The sequence below is a fragment of the Sceloporus occidentalis genome, unplaced genomic scaffold (genome assembly GCF_023333645.1).
Source record: "Sceloporus occidentalis isolate IW3139 unplaced genomic scaffold, rSceOcc1.0.p SCAF_6, whole genome shotgun sequence".
NCBI classification, from domain to species: domain Eukaryota; kingdom Metazoa; phylum Chordata; class Lepidosauria; order Squamata; family Phrynosomatidae; genus Sceloporus; species Sceloporus occidentalis.
Genome location: NW_028316986.1, coordinates 75477199 through 75499018, shown reverse-complemented (window position 1 = coordinate 75499018; position 21820 = coordinate 75477199). Strand labels below are relative to the sequence as shown.

At 42.2% G+C, this 21820-nt stretch overlaps 1 protein-coding gene across 2 annotated transcripts in view; it reads right to left on the bottom strand.

Annotated features, from left to right (window-relative positions):
* PRKN (parkin RBR E3 ubiquitin protein ligase) overlaps positions 1-21820 on the bottom strand; it is a 938258-nt gene that overhangs the window by 12993 nt on the left and 903445 nt on the right. For both annotated transcript variants that reach the window (XM_089530072.1, XM_089530073.1), the window contains one exon: positions 9186-9272. In XM_089530072.1, the coding sequence (XP_089386198.1) occupies positions 9186-9272 (87 nt within the window). The remainder of the gene's footprint in view (positions 1-9185; positions 9273-21820) is intronic.

Sequence of the window (21820 nt, the reverse complement as noted above, 5' to 3'; positions counted from 1 at the left end):
AATTCTCACAGGAGAGAAGAAGGGTAAAATTTTAGCATTGGATCAAAGATGTGTATGTAAACATATACATGCAGCATTACACTTTCAGCTGCTCCACAGTTTGTGTGTGTGTGTGTGTGTGTATATATATATATATATGCGTGTGTGTATATGTATATGTATGTATATATACACACACACACACACACAAAGATGTGTGTGTAAGCATATACATGCAGCATTACACTTTCAGCTGCTCCACAGTTTGTGTGTGTGTGTGTGTGTGTGTGTGTGTATATATATATATATATATATATGCGTGTGTGTATATGTATATGTATGTATGTATATATACACACACACAAAGATGTGTGTGTAAGCATATACATGCAGCATTACACTTTCAGCTGCTCCACAGTTTGTGTGTGTGTGTATATATATATATATATGCGTGTGGGTATATGTATGCGTGTATATATATATATACACACACACACACAAAGATGTGTGTGTAAGCATATACATGCAGCATTACAGTTTCAGCTGCTCCACAGTTTGTCTGTGTGTGTATATATATATATATGTGTGTGTGTGTGTGTATGTGTATGTGTGTGTGTGTATTATATGTATGTGTGTATACACACACACACACACACACACACAAAGATGTGTGTGCAAGCATATACATGCAGCATTACACTTTCAGCTGCTCCACAGTTTGTCTGTGTGTGTATATATATATATATATATGTGTGTGTGTGTGTATGTGTATGTGTGTGTGTGTATTATATGTATGTGTGTATACACACACACACACACACACACACACACAAAGATGTGTGTGCAAGCATATACATGCAGCATTACACTTTCAGCTGCTCCACAGTTTGTGTGTGTGTATACACACACACAGACACACAGCTGTGTATGTACACATATAAATACGGCTTCACACTTTTGGCAGTAACACTATAAGTGTGTGTGTGTGTGTGGATATTCTGCACTCTCCTTGCCCTTGCCTATTATTATTATTATTATTATTATTATTATTATTGCATGACCTTGGCATCACCATGGGAGAGGTGCAGAGTTGGATCCCATGTATTCCTTCATAGCAGAAGGGGGTTGGACTGGATGGTCCTTGAGGGTCCCCTCTAGCATTTCTTGTTGGGGCTTCACAGTTTATTTTTTGAGACTGGGCTCCCCCCCCCCACTTTTGTGTGTGTGCCTTCAGGGTTTTTTAAGCATAGGAATGTTCTTTAAACATCTGCCAAACTTCCTTTTGACATGGTAATTGAGTTTGAAATGCAAAGTAATTAGCGTAATTATTCGCCTTGTCTTTTATTGTCATTCAGAGAAATCTGTGAAAAATATTTCGCTGGCTGCTGAAAGGGAGAGAAGAAATCACCCTTTGAAAGGGGCATTTCTGGAAAGAATATTTTTTTAAAAAGTTCTCCTCAAGGTCTCAATGAACGAGGAGAAAAACATGGGTTTCTCCAATCACTAGTCTCAAGGTCCCTGACTTCCAGGAAAGGGCGCAGCTGGCGTATCAGCCGAAGCTGATAACAGGCCCTCCTGACTGACACATTCACCTGATTTGTCATGTGAAGCGACGAATCTAGGAGCACCCCCAGACTGCGAACACAGTTCTTTGAGGGGAGTGTGACCCCTTCTAGGACTGGAGGTTGTATACCAATACCTGGGTTTGGAGCCGATACCGAAAGTACCACAGTTTTGTCTGGATTCAGCTTCAATTTGTTTTCTCTCATCCAATCCATTACCACTTTAAGACAGTCATTGAGAGGCGAGACGCCATCTGAAGTCAAAGCTGAAGACTGAGATTTGGAGAAATATATCTGGGTGTCATCAGCGTATTGATAACACCCCACCCCATGCGTCTGGGACATTTCTCTCCCAGCAGCTTCATGTAAATGTTGAAAAGCATCAGGGACAGGATCGTGCCTTGTGGGACACCACAATTAAGCTCCTTCCTTGCCAAGCAACTGTCCCCGAGCACCTCCCTCTGGAATCAGCCTGAGAGGAAGGAACGGAACCACTGAAGTGCAGTGCCTCCTATTCCTAACCTTCTCAGGCAATTCAAGAGGATGTCATGATCTATAGTGTCAAATGCCCTGAGAGTTCCAGTAGCACCAACAGGGTCACATTACCCCTGTCGATGCCCAACAAAGGTCATCAGCTAAGGAGACCTGTTGGTGCTACTGGATCTCTCAGCGGCCTTCCCCGCTGAGAGATATAGACTTTTATATTGTGGTTCTTTGGAAATTCCCTGCTCCAATTCTGTATGGCAGGCATGATCCCAGTTTTACTATAGCTGATCTGTCTTCCTCTTCTGTGCAGTGGGTTCTTGTTGTACATCACATAATTGTTTGCTCAAAGGAGGATGTTAGTATGCTATAATGATTAGACCTGAACTCTCCTTTGCAGTCATGATTTATTGTCAACTGGCATATCTCTTTGCCTCCATGAAATGGTTTTCTGATGGAACTTAGGCCCCATACAGACAGGCCAAAATAAAGCTGCTTTGGGTTACTTTGGAGGTATGCTGTTTAAATGATGCATGCGTCCTAAGAGTCTGGAAGCTGCACCAAAGCCATGCTCCAGTCCATGCTCTTTTTCAGGACAGACCACTGCAAATGCAAATGCAGTGCTTTTGCTCAATAACCTCCCAAACCTCTTACATACTTCAGAACCATTTTAAAAAGCAAGGAAATTATCTGAAATCAGCCAAAAATGAAACCAGAAGTGTTATGACATCACTGCTGATTGTGTCACCAGTGCAGCCTGTTGGGAGAGCACAATGGTGAAACATAGCCTCTGCCATTGCCCATCCTAGCACTTATTTTAGGCACTTCTACAAATAATAAGAATTACAGTGACACCATCTTTTCAGAACTTTTGAGATGTGCACACAATGATACCCTTGAATAGGGAAGGATGTCCGGTGATGAAGAGGCTGCTAATGTTTTAGTAAGCACTTTGTATATATAATCTGCATCATATCATCTAGACTAGATCAAAAGGTTTCTTATCAATAAATTAGAAACAAAAAGGTAGATAACTTCCAAAGTATTAACGAAAGCGGTTTTGTAAACATTAAGAATAATTACTACAGATTCAATTTCCTACAGAGTAGGAAAATACATATTAAAATAAAAAAATATTGTATTCAGTAACCACTTCAAAGGAGTAAGACTCACTAAATGGCTTTACTTTAGTAATACAGTGCCACCAAGTGGCAAGATATCAAAGTACATGAAGTCAAAGAAGGGACATTTCTAAACAACTGCAGGGAAAGATCAGTTCAAATGCAAGCATGTCTCTTTGTGTGCATCTCCTAATCCCAAAATTTATTCAAGTGAGGAACTACATACATAATGACCATAAACTTTTAAATCACCAAAGACAAACAAATTTGATACTGAAGTAATATGTATAGCCAATTCAGCAAGGGAAGACTGAATGGACAAATATGCTTCTGTCTGTGGAGCTAATGCAGAGCCAGATGTGCATATTGGATGCATGGTCACATCAAAATTACAATGCCTATCAAGGCCTGATGAATGTGAATGCACAAAAGAAGTACAATTTTATATATATCCTGAGACTATAACTTCAGATATGCTATTTTTTATGTCCCTTTAATCCAGGATCAAGTTATGTCTAATAAATACATGACATGATGTTTGGAAATGCTTGTACAATCTAAAAGTTACTGACAAACAGTTTAGGAAAACTTGTGGAAATCTAATCTTTTTTTTTTTTTTTTATCATCCAGTGGCTACAATAACTACAATTTTCCATCTGTACTGTACTATTACTTCTCATAAATGGCTTTTAGGAGGATTCAGAACACATAGACTGACACCCTGCTAAGGACATATACACATGTAATTTTCCCTCATTTGTGCGTATATCCCTTTTTTGGGTGTTACTGAGGTTGGTATTCTCTTTCTTACTCTTCAGCACCCAAAGCCTCCCTGAGGTAGTGAAAAGCTCCTGCAGCTGTCTTGCATAGATCATGCCATGCTTTGTGGGGAGTGGGTGGGATCATAGAAGCATCTGGCTGTATCTTCATAGCTGGATGCAAAATGAAGACATCAGTTCTGAGATACACCAGGCTCCTCCAGAGGTGTCAGTGCTACTGTAATTATTTGGATCTGGCTACAGGGACATAGTCAGATGCTTCTGCTTTCTTGCTGACTCCCTATGAAATACACATTCACCGTGCAGTGGCTGCAGAGTCTGTTCAGTTAGGCTATTGTGGTATATGGCTCAGCCTAGGATTGAGCAACATGCAGACAGTACTGTCTCACTCTGTCATGTTTCTTGGGATCCCAGGTAATAGTTTAAGTAGTGCTCTGATATGTAACACCTATTCTAATCCTATGGGAAATCATTACGAGGTCTAACAATAATTAAATAATCTCCTGCCATAACTGTCATCTTCCGGCCTGTGAGGGAGTGAACATACAGGCCCAGCTCCACCAGGGCTAGCCTGAAGGAAGAGACTCCTCCCTCCATAATTGTCATCCTTCGGCCAGCGAGGGAGTGACCAGGCAGGCCCAGCTCCACCAGGGCCAGCCTGAAGGAAGAGACCCCTCCCTCCATAACTGTCATTCTTCGGCCTGTGAGGGAGTGACCTGGCAGGCCCAGCTCCACCAGGGCCAGCCTGAAGGAAGAGACTCCTCCCTCCATAACTGTCATTCTTTGGCTTGTGAGGGAGTGACCAGGCAGGCCCAGCTCCATCAGGGCTAGCCTGAAGGAAGAGGCTCCTCCCTCCATAACTGTTATCCTTCAGCCTGCGAGGGAGTGACCAGGCAGGCCCAGCTCCATCAGGGCTAGCCTGAAGGAAGAGACTCCTCCCTCCATAACTGTCATTCTTCAGCCTCCGAGGGAGTGACCAGGCAGGCCCAGCTCAACCAGGGCTAGCCTGAAGGAAGAGGCTCCTCCCTCCATAACTGCCATCCTCCAGCCTGCAAGGAAGTGACCAGGCAGGCCCAGCTTTATCAGAGCTAGCCTGAAGAAAGAGACTCCTCCCTCCATAACTGTCATCTTCTGGCCTGCGAGGGAGTGACCAGGCAGGCCCAGCTCCATCAGGGCTAGCCTGAAGAAGAAGAGCCCTCCCTCCATTCCATCTGCCTTGGTCCAGGCCTCTGAGGGAGAGAAGAACCACTGGACCTCATCCCCTTTCCCACCACCATTCCCTTCTCCTTTTATGTCGTATCTTTTACATTGTAAGCCTGAGGGCAGGGAACCATCTAATTAAAAATAATCATTGTAAGCCGCTCTGATAGCCATTAGGGCTGAAGGGCAGGGTATAAATACCATAAATAATACTAATACTAATACTAATAAAAAGGGACATCTGTGTCAATCTGAATGGTAAGTCTTGATCAGTCACATTAGACACAGGACTATTCAGACTGTTAGTTCATCCATCTCAAGATTGCCTGTACCAGGAATGGAAAACAGTGACTCTTCAGATGTTACTGAACTCTTTATTCCCATCAGCCTTAGGCTCCATTCCCACTGGCGGTTTTGCTCCTGAAGGAACTGGGCAGATTTGGGGGGGCACCTCCCAAATCTCTCCGTAAGCAAGTACCCACTACAAATTGAGGGGCATTTTAACCCGAATGCCTTCTTCAGAAATCGGGTTTAACGTGAAGGCGCCTGCTGTCAATCAAACGATCGTCATAGGTGACATTTGCAGCACTCAATGGGGCATCGGAAGTGTGCTTCCCCCCTCCTTTTTTTTAAAGAGCCAGGTGCCAGAATGTGCAGATTCTGTCAAATTTAAAAACTTCTTGTGTGTGTGTGTTTTGGGCATTTGGGTCAGTGCAGGTTATGATCTGCCCTTGGCCCCATTTTCAACCCCAAAATGCAAGCTAATGTATCCTGTATCCCCCCCTCCTTGCCACCCCAGAATGCCTCTTAGACATGTAATAATAATAATAATAATAATAATAATAATAATAATAAAAAATTCCTCACCTCGGAAATGCCAGAAAAGGATGCGATTGCCATGCATTTTTTGTTTGCTCTTAAAAGCAATTCAGGGCTACTCCTGAATTCCTTAGAGACAGTAGCAAAAACATGTATCATTTTGCCAATTGGCCAAATTGACAAGAGCAACAAATGTAACATTTGAATTGTAGCATTCCATTCGCAAGTCTTGCCCTTTGCATCATTTCCCCTTTACTGGGAGCGAGCAAATGAAAGGGAAAGGGAACAAGCTGCTAGCCACGTTCTATCTATATATATATCTGCCTCAAGAAAAAAAACATGCGCATATTTTGTCAAAAATAATTTAAAAAAATTAAAAAAAGGGGGGAACTGACCCATGGAATCAATTGGGAATAAAAGGGAAATGCAGTTCAGGCATTCTGACTGTAGCATCCTCTTATAACACTAATAATAATAATAATAATAATAATAATAATAATAATAATAATAATAATCCAGGAACTAGAGGAAATGAAAGTAGCACAAGCAAGCACACAGACATGTCACCCAAAAAATCATACACATAAATTGTCAAAAATAAAAGAGGTTCCTTCTACAGCCTGATTTTCCTACATCCCTCCTCTGGCTTGGCCCCGCAGCCCAATTTCCCTTGGCAATCCTCCTCCTCCTCTTTCCTTCCAACCCTCCCCTCCCTCTGAGCTGCCCTGGCTCCTCCATCCTCCTCCTCCTGCTCTGTTATAGAATGCCCTCCATGGCTCCCTTCTTCCCACAGCTCCTTCCTCCTCCTCCTCCTCCTCACTGGCCAGAAAGTTGAAACATAGGACATGTCCTAGAAAAGGAGGACATTTGGTCATCTTACAAAAAATAGAGGATGTTTTGAAATTCCTCTGGGCAGAAGTGTGAAAAGTAGGACGTGTCCTATAAAAGGAGGCCAGAAAAGAGTTAAGCTTTCAGCTCTGGGCCCCACAACATATGTCAACTCCCAGAATTCCATAGCCTTGAGCCAGGAAAACACTCAAGCCTTGATATCTGGGCCCCACAACATGCTCCAACTCCCAGAGTTCCATAGCCATGAGCCAGGAAAACACTCAAGCCTTGATATCTGGGCCCCACAACATGCTCCAACTTCCAGAGTTCTATAGCTTTGAGCCAGAAAAAGAGTTAAAGCGCTGCCAAACCCGGTTATTTCTCCAGTGTGGATGCAGCCTAATGCAGCCTCTCATCCCTCCCTTGCTCTCCTCCAGAGGCAGAGCTCTCTTTTGCCAGCCTGGCACCTCCCCTTCAGGCCCCACATGGCCAGGACTCAAGTCTTCCTGACTTCCCTGTTGTTGGGAGAGAGAGGCTGGGCGGGCCATGCAAGGAAGACAGAAAGAGATTGGCGAGGCGAGGCGAGGGAGGGCAGCGTGGCGTGGGGCCCCCTTTGACTGGGGGCCCCAGGGCCTTGCCCCCCCTGCCCTCCCCTAGCTACGGCCCTGATCCCTTCTTCAGCCAGATCAGGACTTCAGCAGTCTCATGCCATGACTCTAATCCGGCCTCTAGACTGTGCAAAAAGGAGCCGCAGAAAGCAGCTTCTTTTGGGCCCTCCAAAGGGTGCCATAGCTGTGGCAGCACGGCTGTACGATGCCCCTTTGGCACTGCATCATTTGGATGTCATGATGTTGCACGCCATCTGGAGCGGCACATGGCATGAGGGTGCCCTGGGGGGGGGGGTGGAGTTGAGTGTGCGTTATTAAGACGCTGCTCCCCAACTCTGCCCCCAGTACTTTGTGCCGGCCTGTACAGGGCCCAAGTCTACAAAAGCTCATGCTATATCTTTCACTATGAAGATTATCAGATGGGGAAAAATCAGGGAAGAAAAAGGCATACTCCAAGCTAAGTAGTGCGATTGCGCTAATGATTTTCCGATGCATTTATCCATGACTTAATCCATGAAGATCAGTTTTTTCCCCTGTCTGATAATCTCTTCAGTCTCAAAGGTGCTACAAAATGCCTTTGCATACTGATATTAAAGATGGCTATGCTTCCATATTTCTCCTTGCTTCCCTTGCCACATTTAGCATAGCAGTTTGGGTGGTTGCAACCCTCTAAATCCTCATTCTTGCCTGAATATATAAATATTTTTCTGTTTATGGAACTAAGATACAGCCAGACGTGCATCTAGAATGCATGCAAACTATGAATGTGCAAAAAAGATACAATTTTACATATCTCCTTGAGAAACTCTATTTCAGGGGTCGGCAACCTGCGGCCCGCGGGCCGGATCCGGCCCGCCAAGGCCTTCCTGCCGGCCCCTGTGCAGTCCTGCCGTTTTCGCATCGCTCCGGCCGCCATTTTGCTTTTCAAAATGGTGGCCAAAGTCTCGCGTGACCTCAGGATGGCAAAGGTCATGCGAGACTTCGGCCGCCATTTTGAAAAACAAAATGGCGGCACCCATTAGGAGGCCCGGTGCAGCCCCTGGAGCACTCCAACAGGGCTCCAGGGGCTGCAGCAGGCCTGCATCAGGCTCCACCTTGCCCTCTGCCCTCCTCCTCCTCCTCCCTAAGAGCAGGGAAAGGAGGAGGAGGAAGAAGGAGGAGCCAGCCGGCCAGCAAGAGCCAAGAGCAAGAGCAAGCCAGAGAGAGGTTGGTTGCTTCTTTAGGGGAGGGGGGTTAGCCTTCTATTCTGAATTGCATTTTAGTAGTAACTTGTTAGTATTATTATTATTTACTTGCCCTTGGTGGTCTCTTTGCAAAAACTCCTTTCAGCTCCTTGTGCTTTTCTGGGTTGAGACAGTGGTGCATGCTTTCTCCCTTCTATTCTGAATTGCATTTTAGTAGTTTCCATGCTAGTAACTGTTAGTGTTGTTGTTATTATTATTATTATTATTACTCCAGGGGCGGAGCATGCGGCCCCTCCCCCAGAGGGTGGAAGCTCCACCCCACTGCTTCGGCCCCCCAGTTGTCCGAGGGACAGCAACCCGGCCCCCGGCTCAAAAAGGTTGCCTACCCCTGCTCTATTTGCTATGTTAACTTAATTCAGGATCTCCCACCATGGCATGTCATGGAGTTATCCAAGGTTCCTCCTGTCCTCTGTAGCCATCCACATGCATCTCTAGTTTGAGAATTGCCATAACTGTTTCCACTCTTGATTATATTTCCCCAAATAATTCTTTGAGCTAGGTTAGGTCAGAGTCAATTTTCAACAAGATGCTACTGAGACGCTATGGATGTGGAGCTGAATACCTTCTGGGCTGTGGCTTCTTGAGTTTCGAGGAGAGTGAGACATTCACCTTCATGGTATTCTTCTTTGCACTCACGGCAGAACACAAACTGGAGAAAGCAAGCCAGAAGAAATAAAACAAACGTTAGGAAAAGAGCCATGATACTGCAGTCATAGAGGGTTCTACACCAGCCGATCTATCGTTTCTCTTACCCCATTACATTCTCATAATTGCTTCTAACCATGCGTTTTATTACTCAGCCTCCTCATTAGCACAATCCCATGTATAATTTTCTGCAATGAAATAAGATGACTTCTATTACAAAGGAGGTCCCCTTCTTTTTCCTTCTGTTCATAGAATCACAATCATTTGCAAATGACTGTGATCAAAGTAAAATAAAATGGCTTCAACAGCCTTTTTGGAAGGAGGTTAGGACAGAACTGTCATCAAGTTCTGTTGCCCACCACTTAACCTCTGGGCTGGCAAGTGGGATGGGTTGGGGGGAAACATGAAAGGACACCTCTAGTGAATTTTACATAATTTTTCCTAGAGATTAAGGAGGTCTTCAAATGCATAATATTGCTTATAGAAAGAATGAAGTTGGGGAATGGAATGGAGAATGGATGGGGAATGGTGGAGAATGGAGGAACTGCATTTCACACTAAAGGACCTGTCACTGTCAGTGCCCAAATTCTCTATCTACTTGAGACATAGATTCCTGGACTCATGCCCAATCTATTGGCTGCCAGTCCCTGGTGAATTTCCGGAGAAGAAACAAACAATTGTAGCTAATGGGCACAAATATGATGCTCTTGCCTGGCACATCGGGAAAAAAATAAATACTGAACTCTCACATCAGATGGCCTGAGAAGATTGCTATATAGCACACTGCTCTACCTTAAATTCATTTAGGGCTATCAGTTTCTGATCTAGAACATTTAGCAATGCTTTTAAATTTCAACAGTTAGAAGGGGGCAAACATCCTTGTTAAATTTCTGTTAAATTCTGGAGGCTAAGCTTGTGTTAAAGAGCCAAGAACAGGCTGGGCAATTTTTTTCCCTTGGGGAAAAGAAAGCAAAAATTGTGGATCATCCAATGAAATGCATAAGAAAAACAAAGGACGCATGAAAAGATGGTATGTTTATTAGTTGAAAGACCTGATATGTTTTGGCCTATTAAGGATGACTTAGAATCAAAACTACAGAAATTTCTTAATGGGAACTCCAAAACCATTACTAGATTGAACACATACTGGGCTTCTCAGCTAATAAACAGGCCATATTCTGTTTTTGGAGTTCCTGGTTAAGATATTCCCCCAACCCATTCCACTTGTCAGCCCAGAGGTTAAGTGAAACATCTGTCTTGGTTTTTTTTTTTTTGGTACATTTATTCTTGGTCAGCTGACAGTTCAAAATTTGATCTGCCTAGTGCTGGGGACAGAAAACTGGTACCTTGCATATGTTTTGAACTACAACTCCCATGGTCCTTGACCAGTGTCATTCTGGTTAGAGTGGATGGTAGCCATTGTCCAAAACATCTGGAAGGTACCAGTTTGCCTATTCCTGGCTTAACAAAACACTGAAGTACATTTTTGTTTCAATGGGAATAATATTCAAAAAGTAGAATTTGTCTGATCTGAAAATTAATTCAACATGTTAAAAGTGAAAAATTGGAGGATGAACTCCTCATTTTTAATACAAATAATCACACACATTTAATTAGTTACAGTACCATCAACTAATCAATCAATTAATTACTTGTTAGTTTCCAGAATAGGATGTGGGATTTACACAAATTGGCAATGAAGTTGTTGCTGTTGACCTGTCAACCTGGGTTACTTCCCCCAGATGGACTACGGAACTCATAATATGATATTGCCTGAGGATAAGATAGTGTGAGTCCAACATATCTGGTAACATTTTATGCACGGGAGCTTATTTTGCAACCCAGTCAATTAAGTTTTGTCACTATTTAACCCTTTTGTTCTTTCTTTCCCCTCCCCATGCTATTCACCTACCCTTCAAATACCTTGGTTACTAGGAAATGATGATAAAGATTAGTTTATTTCAGATATGGGACACTAATCTACTGCAAGTTCAGCAATACATGGCTGGCTAGAAAAATCACAGTGAATCAAAAGTGGAGAATTCTTAACCAGAAATGTCGTGAGTGCCCCCACGTATGTGCAGGACATTTTCCTGCAAAATTGTATCTCTGAATCCCTTTGGCTTTTCCAATCCCAATCAAGAAGTGCTGTCTGTGAAAATCAGGGGAATAAGAGCACGCATTTTGCTCCCTTCGCTCAGAATGGGAGTCCTGAACACTGGTTCAAAGTTCCAGCCTTAACAAACCACACAATGTGTGACCTACTGAAGAAAGTGAATAGTTGAAAGACAGAATGGGAGGGTGAGGGGAAGGAGAAGCCAAGCGATGAAAAAGTAATGTGTGTGCGTGTTGTATTTTGTGTTTGTGTGTGAGTTTTGTATTTGTTTATGTATGTAAAACTTTTAACTTAATTATACAAGTGCCCAGCACTGCATGTGAAATAATAAACATACTAAAGGAGTGTACAGAAATTTATGGCCATTCCTCCCAAATAATAATTTATGATGTATTGCATAAAATACAATAATATAAGTAGAAACAACAATAAAATCAATAGAAGGCAAGAGCTGAAGAGAGTCATCACCCAAACACTCTCAACACTTTTCAAGTTTCAAGGGCAGGACATTCTGAAAGGGTCATGACTACTTGAGGGCTAAGCTTACAAATCACGCTCCTCTATTCCCATCTTCCATACCAGGCCAGGACACATTTTTCTCCTTTCCATTTATGTTCAATTACACCTAGACACAACTTTTCAGTTAATTTCCAGTAATCATTTATGCTTCTGGCCTTCAAAATTTTCTCCATCTCTTTTCAGACAGTCATGATACAGCTGACAAATTAGTGTACCTAGCAAAAGAGCAAAAGAGCCATGTGATGCATTTCCTCCAACTTTAAAAAAAACTAAACAATACATAGATAAAAATATCTTTGTATTACCTCTGTTCTCTTCTTTAAAATGAGGAAACCTACTTTGACACATGCCAATTAATTTCAGCGTCCTTGCTAACAAGACAAAAAGTCAACAATGCAAACTTGAGAGTTACACGGTTTTGACTCACTTTCAGAAGGCTAAAGCATTTCTCAGTGGCTAGGTATACAGAGAAACCAAACTGATAAACCACTCTTGGTTTTTTGAAGCAGAGCTGGCTCTTGCATATAACAAATAGACATATCAACAGTACTTGACACTAAAATGTTTATCTGCCTCATGTTTCATCTTTGCAGTTCCACTTTGTACTCTGTCACACTTCTATTGTCAGTTTAAGTACCATAGGAAATCACAATTCATTGCAGCACTGCAGAAAGGATGCTTATGCAAAATGGAACAGGACAGTGGAATCATTCCATTCCGCTTTTTACATGGCAAATATGAAGGCTGAGGAATGAGGCAATGGAATTATACATTTTGCTGTTCCAGTTTTTGCTCCCTCTTGAGAACTTGCATTGGGGCAGCAAAATTCTTGGTAGCTCTGGAGGTTCTTTCACCTCAAATGACAGGACCAGGAAGAGTGGAAATAATTTTTCCTTCCCTATCCAGTTAAGAGCTGCTGAGGAAGAGTGATTGAAATATATTTGAAGCTATGGCAACACAGTGCTAGAAAAGTACAGTCCATACCCTCCAACATTTCACAAATGAACATCAGGACACACGTGGTGGAAAAAGTTATTAATGACTAGGGAATGCTGCAGCAGTTTGATTTTGCCTAGCTTATAGGGAAGGGCAGGATTCCACCCCTCCTCTCCACTCCACCTTCATGAGTTACTTGGGGCAAACTACCTTTGCACTTTAAATGTGGTGTGCAACAACTGAAGTAAATTGAGGACAAAATGGAAAATGGACAGAAACTGGGACATTTTGAAGCATCTGAAAAAAGTGGAGCAGCAGGGGATTAATTGAGGCTGTACCTGGCAAACTGGGACATTTGGAAGTTAGGATAGACTCTGCAGAGATTCCCAAACTCTGATCCTACAGATATTTTGGACTTCAGCTTCTGGATTTCCTGACTATTGACCAAGCTGGCCAGGGCTTCTGGGAGTTGAAGTCTAAAATTCCTGGAGGGCCAAAGTTTGGGAACGACTAGGATAGAGGATGGCAATGGCAAACCCCCTCTGAAAAAATCTGCCAAGAAAATTCCATGATAGATCCTGATTATTCTTCTAAGGCAACCCACCTTAGGGTCACAATAAGTCAGAAATGACTTGAAGGCACACAACAACAACAACAACAACAACAACAGTGAAATTAACTGCTGGACTCAAACCAGGAGTATAGCTATTGACAATCAGAAATAAAGTGGCTCAGGCAGGATTTCTGAGAGCAAGTTTGGGCCCCAGTGAATTTTTTGGGGGTACTCTCAGCTAAGGGTGCCAGGTTTTCCAAATAGTAATACATGATAGCCCTGTCAGTTGCCAGGCCAGCTCAAGACTGGCTAGTACATGTGAGGCAGGCCTATTCGCTTCCGGGCGCAATACAAGGTGTTGGTTACAAAGCCCTAAATGGCTTGGGCCCGGGGTACTTGGAGGACCGCCTCTCCCCATATAATCAGCCCCGCACACTCAGATCTGTCGGGAAGAAATTGCTGAAGGTCCCAACTGCGCATTATGCGGCGACCTCGCAAAGGGCCTTTTCCATCTCGCCCCCAAAAATGTGGAATAACCTTCCCAACGAGCTCCGTTCAACCACCTCCCTGGATCTCTTAAAAAAGAACCTTAAGACCTATTTTTTTCACCAAGCTTTCCCCCCATGAGATGTGATATTATACACTCTCCCCCCATTTGTTATGACCTTGGCTATGTTCTCGGACTTTCAACTCAGCTGGCTGTGTAATTAGTTTTTTTTTTAATATGATATTTTAAATCGTTTTATTGACATGTCTGTATTTTAATTGCATACTGTACGCTGCTTTGATCACCATGGAAAAGCGGGATAGAAATAAAATTTTATTATTATTATTATTATTAAGACTAGCACAAGTCTTGCAAGAGAAGAGCTTCTAAGGAGAGTTGCAGAGTTGCAAAAGATTAAAGATCCCAGGATCTCAGAAATCTCAGAAGAGGCCCTCCTCATACTTCATATAAGCTTTATATAAATGTTCTGTAGCAAAGACAAAAATGTATATATCCTCCTACTGTCCTGATTTGACAGGGATAATCCTGATTATTCCTCTGTCATCTCACTTTTCAACTGGTTTTACATTATTCCAGTTTCTCTCTTTTCTTCCTACTTTCTCCCTTTGTCCTCAACTTACTTCAGTTTGTGCAAACTGAGCTGAATGTGCAAGAGTAGTTTGCACTCAGTTTACTCAGCAGTAGGGCAAGGAGAGGAGCAGGCAGAATCTTGCCCTTCCCGGTGGGCTCTGGCAAAAGCAAACGGCTGCAGCCACTCCTACTTTGTGTGTTTTTTCTCATTAATGACTACTGCCATCTTGACCCCACTTTGATGTTGCTTGACCATACTTGCCTGATTTTCATCATGTTGGAGCGTATAAACACATACAATATAGTCAGGTTCTGAGGTCCCTTCAGACTGCTGGACCCTGTTAATTTGCACTGGCTTCCCCTCATCTCATCAGTCCTGAGGTGAGAAAACTGTAAAGCAAGGAACCAAGGGAGCCCAGGATAACTTTATTCGCAACTAGTACCTGTCCTTTGAGCTACTAACTGAGTCAACTCAATTATCAGTGGCAGATTCGTTGAGCTCACCATCCAGTATGCTTCCATGAGACAAGATCTGAATTAAATCAACTTATGTTTTCTCATTCTTTGCCCCTCTAGCCGGCTGAATGTTCATTAAACATCTATACTAAGTCGCAATGGCCTTCCTTGTGGCCAGCCCCACCTTCACTTTTGCAACATCCCTTAATTCAGTCCAACCATCATACCATCATTCATCTTCTGGACCAGCAGGTAGAAGAACAGCCTGCACCATATTCTTCTCCTATAAAACCTGCCTGAAAGAGGCATATGTTCTTATCCTGTTCGTGTATTTATGGTAGTTTTTAATGTCCGTATTTCTTATTTATTTCTTATTTTTATTCCTTATGTAGTGAAGCCATTCCGAGTACCTTAGAGGCAGAAGAACAGGAATAAATGAATTACTTAACAGACACTGGACAGATTCACAAATTTATCTGTTTGAAGTGCTGATTGTGATTACCCTGCAGTCGTCTGGTTTTTTGCTGTTTTATAAGCTGAATTTCCTTATGGAAGCCTTTTGAGACACACAGGCAATAGCTGTCGATGGAGGCCAGGCATGATATATCAATATCAGAATGCAGAACTTATGATGATTCACAAAATCCATCAAATCCACTGTGGACTGGAACACTATTTTATGATGGGTGTTCTGTGCATGCTTGGTAGGTTTGCTAGCTGTAATCGACTCCAGAAGAACAACTGATTTCATGCACAGCAACAAAAAGACAAAATACTGTGGGCCAGGTGATTAATGAGTTAGTTCCTAAGGTGCTAGATTTCATTTGTCTCTTAACACTAATAAAAGACAAGATGGGGAAAATGGAAAGACTCAACACAGTTAATCCAGGAAACATAAGACCTTGTGGGATCTCTTCTTGTTTGGCTTTCAACCAATCAAAATAGTACCTGAAAACATTTTCTTGGCTCATTACTTTGACCACATCACCCATTCTTTTGCCTTCCAGCTTGAATGGTTTCCCATTTTCTGCAACAGCAAACACAAGTCCCTTTTGTTTTGCTAGTCTTTTATAGCTTCTTCTTCCAACTCACCAAATATCTCCCACAAGCCAACCCCTTCTTCAAATCTGCCAAGGATGCTGGTCTCCATAGTCCCACTCATATTTTCAGTGAAGCTTCTTTACCTCTAATGTTACATTTGCATGCGTATGAAAATGTGTGAATCTCCACACGATGTGTTAATCGCATAACTTTTTAATACCTCTGGCCTTTGTATACTCAAAAGCACTTATATTTTAGTTATTTATTTACAGTGTTTATAAGCTACATGATAAGAAAGGTGAGGCTGGCTAGCAACATAAAACTGTACAAGTGAAAAATGAGGAAAATAATCTAAAGGAGCAATAAAAAGCGATGCAGCAGAGCACTCAATTGTATATATGACTTGTATGTCTCTCTCAATATGTTGAGATGCTGCTACTAACACATTGTACTACAAAAATATTTCTGACCTGCAATAATTGGCTAAACCCAGGCCTAACAAGCCTGGTTTTAGAAGGAATAGTGGATGTAATGCATGTATTTGGGACAACTGATGTTTAGTATCATTCTCCTTTAGGTGATATTCAGGAGATTATCTGTTGTAAAGAAAGTCCTTATTTGCTCTGAATCAGGGCAAAAACTCCACAGAATCACATGAGTGTACAGACTGCAGGGGAGGTGGCGGGGGGAAGCACAGGCCAGAGGGCAAGCCACTGACCTTTTCCAATGGAGAACTTACAACTCCCTACTGCAGCACTTTGACATTCAAGTTTGCATGTTTCCTCCAGAGCTATTCATTTTACAAGCATGCCAATTGATTGCACAAGTGCAGATTAGCATGGCAGTACCATGAGTCCCAGTCCTGGCAAAAGAGCGGGGTGTATATATATATATATATATATATATATATATATATATATAGTATAGCAGATTGATGCTCAATAGGATGGCTGTTGCCCCAGAAGCCATGGGAAAAGAGGAAAAGGGTCTCCTAGGGAGTGTTTGGACAGTACTGCTGGCCCATTGTGGGTGCCGGTTGTGTGGACAGCTTGTCTTCCCCACAGATCCGGGAGCCCCGATGGTAAACCTGGTTTCCCCATCAGTGCGGACACAGCATAAAGTTAAGGCCTAGAAAAGAAGCAACAAGTGAGGGAGAGAATCCCCCTTTAAGGTTGTTTTTAAAATGTTAATATTTCATTGCACCCACCTCTTTTGCGAGGTGGTGGGAGATGTCATTTTATATTGTAGTCAGAATCATCATATTTCTGATTTCTGTGTATAGGTGTGAAATCTGGTTAATGATGAAAACTAACAAGAAGAAAATTGACTCCTTTGAAATGTGGTGCTGGAGGAGAGTTCTGCAGATATTATGAACTGCTAAAAAGATAAATAAATGGGTCTGAGAGCAAATCAAGCCTAAACATTTGCTAGAAGCCAAAATGACTAAACTGAAGCTATCATACTTTGTACATATCATGAGATGAAGTGACTCACTGGAAAAGATGATAATGTTCAGAAAGGTAGAAAGCAGTAGGAAAAGGAGAATGACCATATAACAGGTAGCTATGACTCAAGGAAGTCATGGCCCTGAGCATGCAAGGCTCATGGAGGTCTTGCTTTCATCGGGTTGCTAGAAGTTATAGTCAACATGAAAGCAAACAACAACAAATTTTATCATTTTTGTTTTTATCATTTGCATATTTTAATTGTATTGTCTGTAGATTTTAATTGTCTGGAGACTTTCTAAGAAAAAAGGCATTTAAGAAAATTTTGGAGGAAGAAGAGGAGGAGGTTGCTTAATATGCACTTTGCCTCTAATAATGCTATTGAATATACATTAACAAGTGGCATTCTCTACCTATCATATATTTAATTAAAGACATGGCTAAGAAGAGCCTTGCTGTATAATATTGCATTTCTATTGAGTCCCGTTTCTCCTTTGAAGCAGCCTGCCTCCCAAAAGCTGGTTTTTAGAGGCCATACTGCCTCTGAACCTGAATTTTTCTCATGAATCCATCATGACTAATAAGAAGAATGTAAGAGGAGGGGTTCCAGGGGACTATTAATACATGACCATAAGTCATGCAAATGCTAATTTTAGTCCCAATGGATTGGAGGAGTTCCATGGGGCTTAAAGAGGGGGAAGGAGCTCCCATCAACCAGCCTATCTTTCCTTAAACTGATGCTTGTTTCTTCTATAATCCACGCTGTGCTGTAACAGGGGAGTGCTTAATGCATTTGTGTCAGGAAAGGCCTATTTATTCTGACAAACTTATCAACCTCCAGGGTGTTCTTCCACCATGGAACTGATTTTACATCTCATCCATTATCTAATAAGATGTGAAAACAGTTTCCCATCTCGCCCTGAGATCAGCCTTATTTCCATTGAAAGCAAGGGGATGAGATCATCTGCCACACAGTTTCCTTTTAGCATATGAAAGAAGAGCAAAAGGAAACACAAGCAGAGCCAACACACACACCATCTACCACAGCCTACCCATAGGGAAAATCTAAGTCAGCTTTTCCCCAACCTAATGCCTTCTCGACAGCAAGTTTGGGAGAGTCTATGGGTTGTCCAGAAATGCACAACCTGTAACCTAGAAAGCTGAATATATCCTGTCAGTCACACAGAGTACAAAACCTTCTGCTTTTTGCTTCTTGATGAAGATTGCTAAAAACAAAAAGGGTTGCAAAATGCTTGAGTGATCATAGATGGTAAGGTACAATTAATTGGAGCAGTGCAGCACCAGAAATGAACTCTTTATAAAATTTAACACAGAAACACAGTACATACATATTTAAAGAAGTAAATGATGGAAACCTATTTTAAAGGGCAGGTGAATCAGTTTTGCAGAGAAGCACTGTCCCTAGGCTGAGGAGTACACACATTTGTTGTTGTTAACCACTTTCAAGTCAATCCCGACTCATGGCGACCCTGTGGATGAGATATCTCCAAGACTCCCTATCCTCCACTGCATTGTGACAGAACATCAGTGTTGTCTAAAAAGAAATGCCAGTTCTGCACCACTTATTTTGTCATGCTTTATACCGCATTTGCTCCCAGATATATTTATAAAAATACTGTACAAAAGGTGTTCAAAATGACCCTACTGGCCATTCTCTTATCTGCAGATTCCAAACAAACTTGAGTTGTAAGCCCATATACTGCCATCTCTAATGTCTGTAACTCATAAACCAATCAATTAAAAAATATGTTAAGATCTATCCAAAATTCAAGTGAGAAGAGACAGAAATAACAATGAGAACTGCATATTGCAATCATAACTAAAGCTGGGAAATATTGTCCCAACTGGTAGAAATAAAAGAGAGTGCACAAATGTTATGTGTGTTCATTGCCATGTTGTGAGTACCTTCCCTTAGTACTTTTATCATTGGGAACCATCTGTTTGTCAGCAGTTTTAGGGGAGAGGTGTAAACACTGAGGTAGAAGAGAACTGAAATGCAAAAAAAGTGCAGACATTAATGGTAAAGTTTAAATGACACAAAACTCATATTGTAATAAATTTGTTAGTCTTTAACATAACACAGGACTCTGTTGTTTTTCCTACAACAAGACTAACAAAGCTAACAATTGAGTGTGTGTATTTTTCTTCTGTTATATTCTATATGATAACTGTTTTGTGCTCCCCCCTCCATTTATCCAATTCAGATTAGGATAGTGATAACACTTCCAAAGGATGGCTGCATGGTAGCATAAAACCCTGTGTGTATATGAATGTTTGCATATGTGTGTGCCTATGCAGTATGTGTGTCTGTCTGTCTGTCTCTCTCTCTCTCTGTATGTGTGTGTGTGTGTATACATATATATATATATATATTCCAGAAGATGGCAGTAGAGGCACATAAATTAATTGCCATGGGAATGCTCAACTAAGCTGAATGAATGTCATGCTGAACAGTCAAGACTCAGTCCAGGGTTGCTAAACGCTGATATGCACAAAACTGGTCCTGACAAGACTGTCTCATAAAGAGAAATGGTATTCAGATCTTCCAGAAGAAAGTATGCAGGAAGACTCCTGGCTCTTTCAAAGTCACAGAGGCTTCTTAAGCAGCCTGAATGTGGCAACAGCTTTCTCATAATGGTGACCAGAGAAAAAGATCTGGACTAATTAATACAGTAAATTTGGACATCAGGTCACCTCTCCCCTTCCTCACAACCCATCTTCATTCACAGTGGTAAAAAGTAGTGGGGAAACGCCACTTGCAGTTCAGGAAAGAAAAATACATCATTTCTGAACTTTCCTCTCTCTGGCAGCCCCAAATAAAGGTAAGTTTTGAGTTGTCGCATGTAGCTATATATAACAATTTTCTTTTTGAAAGTCTGCATCCTGCATTTTCGTGTGCCGCTCATCTAATATATACTCACGTTATGCATACATTTCCCAAATGCTTAACAGTTTTGTGTACATCTTTTATTACTTCAAACAGAAATCCCTAATGGGCGTTATAAATGTGTAATCTGGAGTTAGACACTCATGAACATTACATATTCATGGTCCCTAAGCTTGCTCTAGTTTAGGAGTGAATTAGAAACCATGAAAGTCTCCCTACTTCCACTTACTAGGAAACAGCCACTGGGATTGACAGCAGTCTTTTCCCTTGTTGATCCAGAAGCAGCTGATTGCTGTTCCCACCCTCCCTTGCATGAACGATCTTGGACATGAGGGGGAATTGCAGTGGAGGTTCTGCTTCTTCCTGTCGCACATGAGATCGATCACAGGATAGGATAGAAACAGCAGCCAGCTGCTTCCCAAGCAACAGAACAACAGATCCCCATTGATTGCAATACCTGCTGTCTGATAAGTGATGATTGGAAGTTCAAGCTGAGATTCACTGCAAAGTAATGTAATTACAGTGCTTGATGTTGTTGTTGTTGTGTGCCTTCAAGTTGTTCCAACTTATGGTGACTCTAAAGCAACCCTATCTTGAGTTTTTCCTGGCAAGATTTGTTCCGAGGAGGTTTGCCATTGGCTTCCCTTGAGGTTGAGAACATGTGACTTCCCTAAGGTCATGCAGTGGGTTTCAGCCGCGGCACTGTGGCTATCACACCCTTTCCAGGAGGCAAATAGGAAAGGCCGGATCAGGGCTGCAGTGTGCGGTTGCTGTGGCCTCACGCCTTCTTATAATGTGGCTGAAGTATGACTGTCTCAATCTTAGCTTGTGTGTGTGTGTGTGTGTGTGTGTGTGTGTGTGAGAGAGAGAGAGAGAGAGAGAGAGAGAGAGAGAGAGAAAGAACCAACCCATAACCTCTTATATGGCTTGGGTTTAGGCTATTTGAAGGACCATATCTCCCTATGTGAGCTCATTAGAGCTCTTCAGGAGATCTCCTTTTCTCTGTCCCTTTACTTTCTTGGACTCATTTGGTGGGAACAAGTGAGAGGGCCTTCTTGGTGGTTGCTCCCAGACTTTGGAACTCCTTCCCTAGGGATGCTAGGAAGGCTCCCTCCTTGATTTCCTTCCATTGGCAGAGAATGCTGAAGATGCCAGCCACAGATGCTGGCAAAACATCAGGAAGAAACTCTTCTAGAACATGGCTACACAGCCCGAAAACCCCACAGAAAACCTAATAAATAACACTTCTACTATGTTTCATAGAGTCTTGGGCCCCATACAGACTGCCAAAATAAAGCTGCTTCAGGTCACTTTGGAGGTATGCTGTTTAAATGATGCATGCATCCTAAGAGTCTGGAATCTGTGCCAAAGCTGTGCTCCAGTCCTTAGGACTGGATTGTGGCTTTGGCGCGGCTTCTGGCCTCTTAGGACTCATGCAGCATTTGAACAGCATACTTCCAGAGTGACCCGAAGCAGCTTTATTTTGGCCTGTCTGTATGG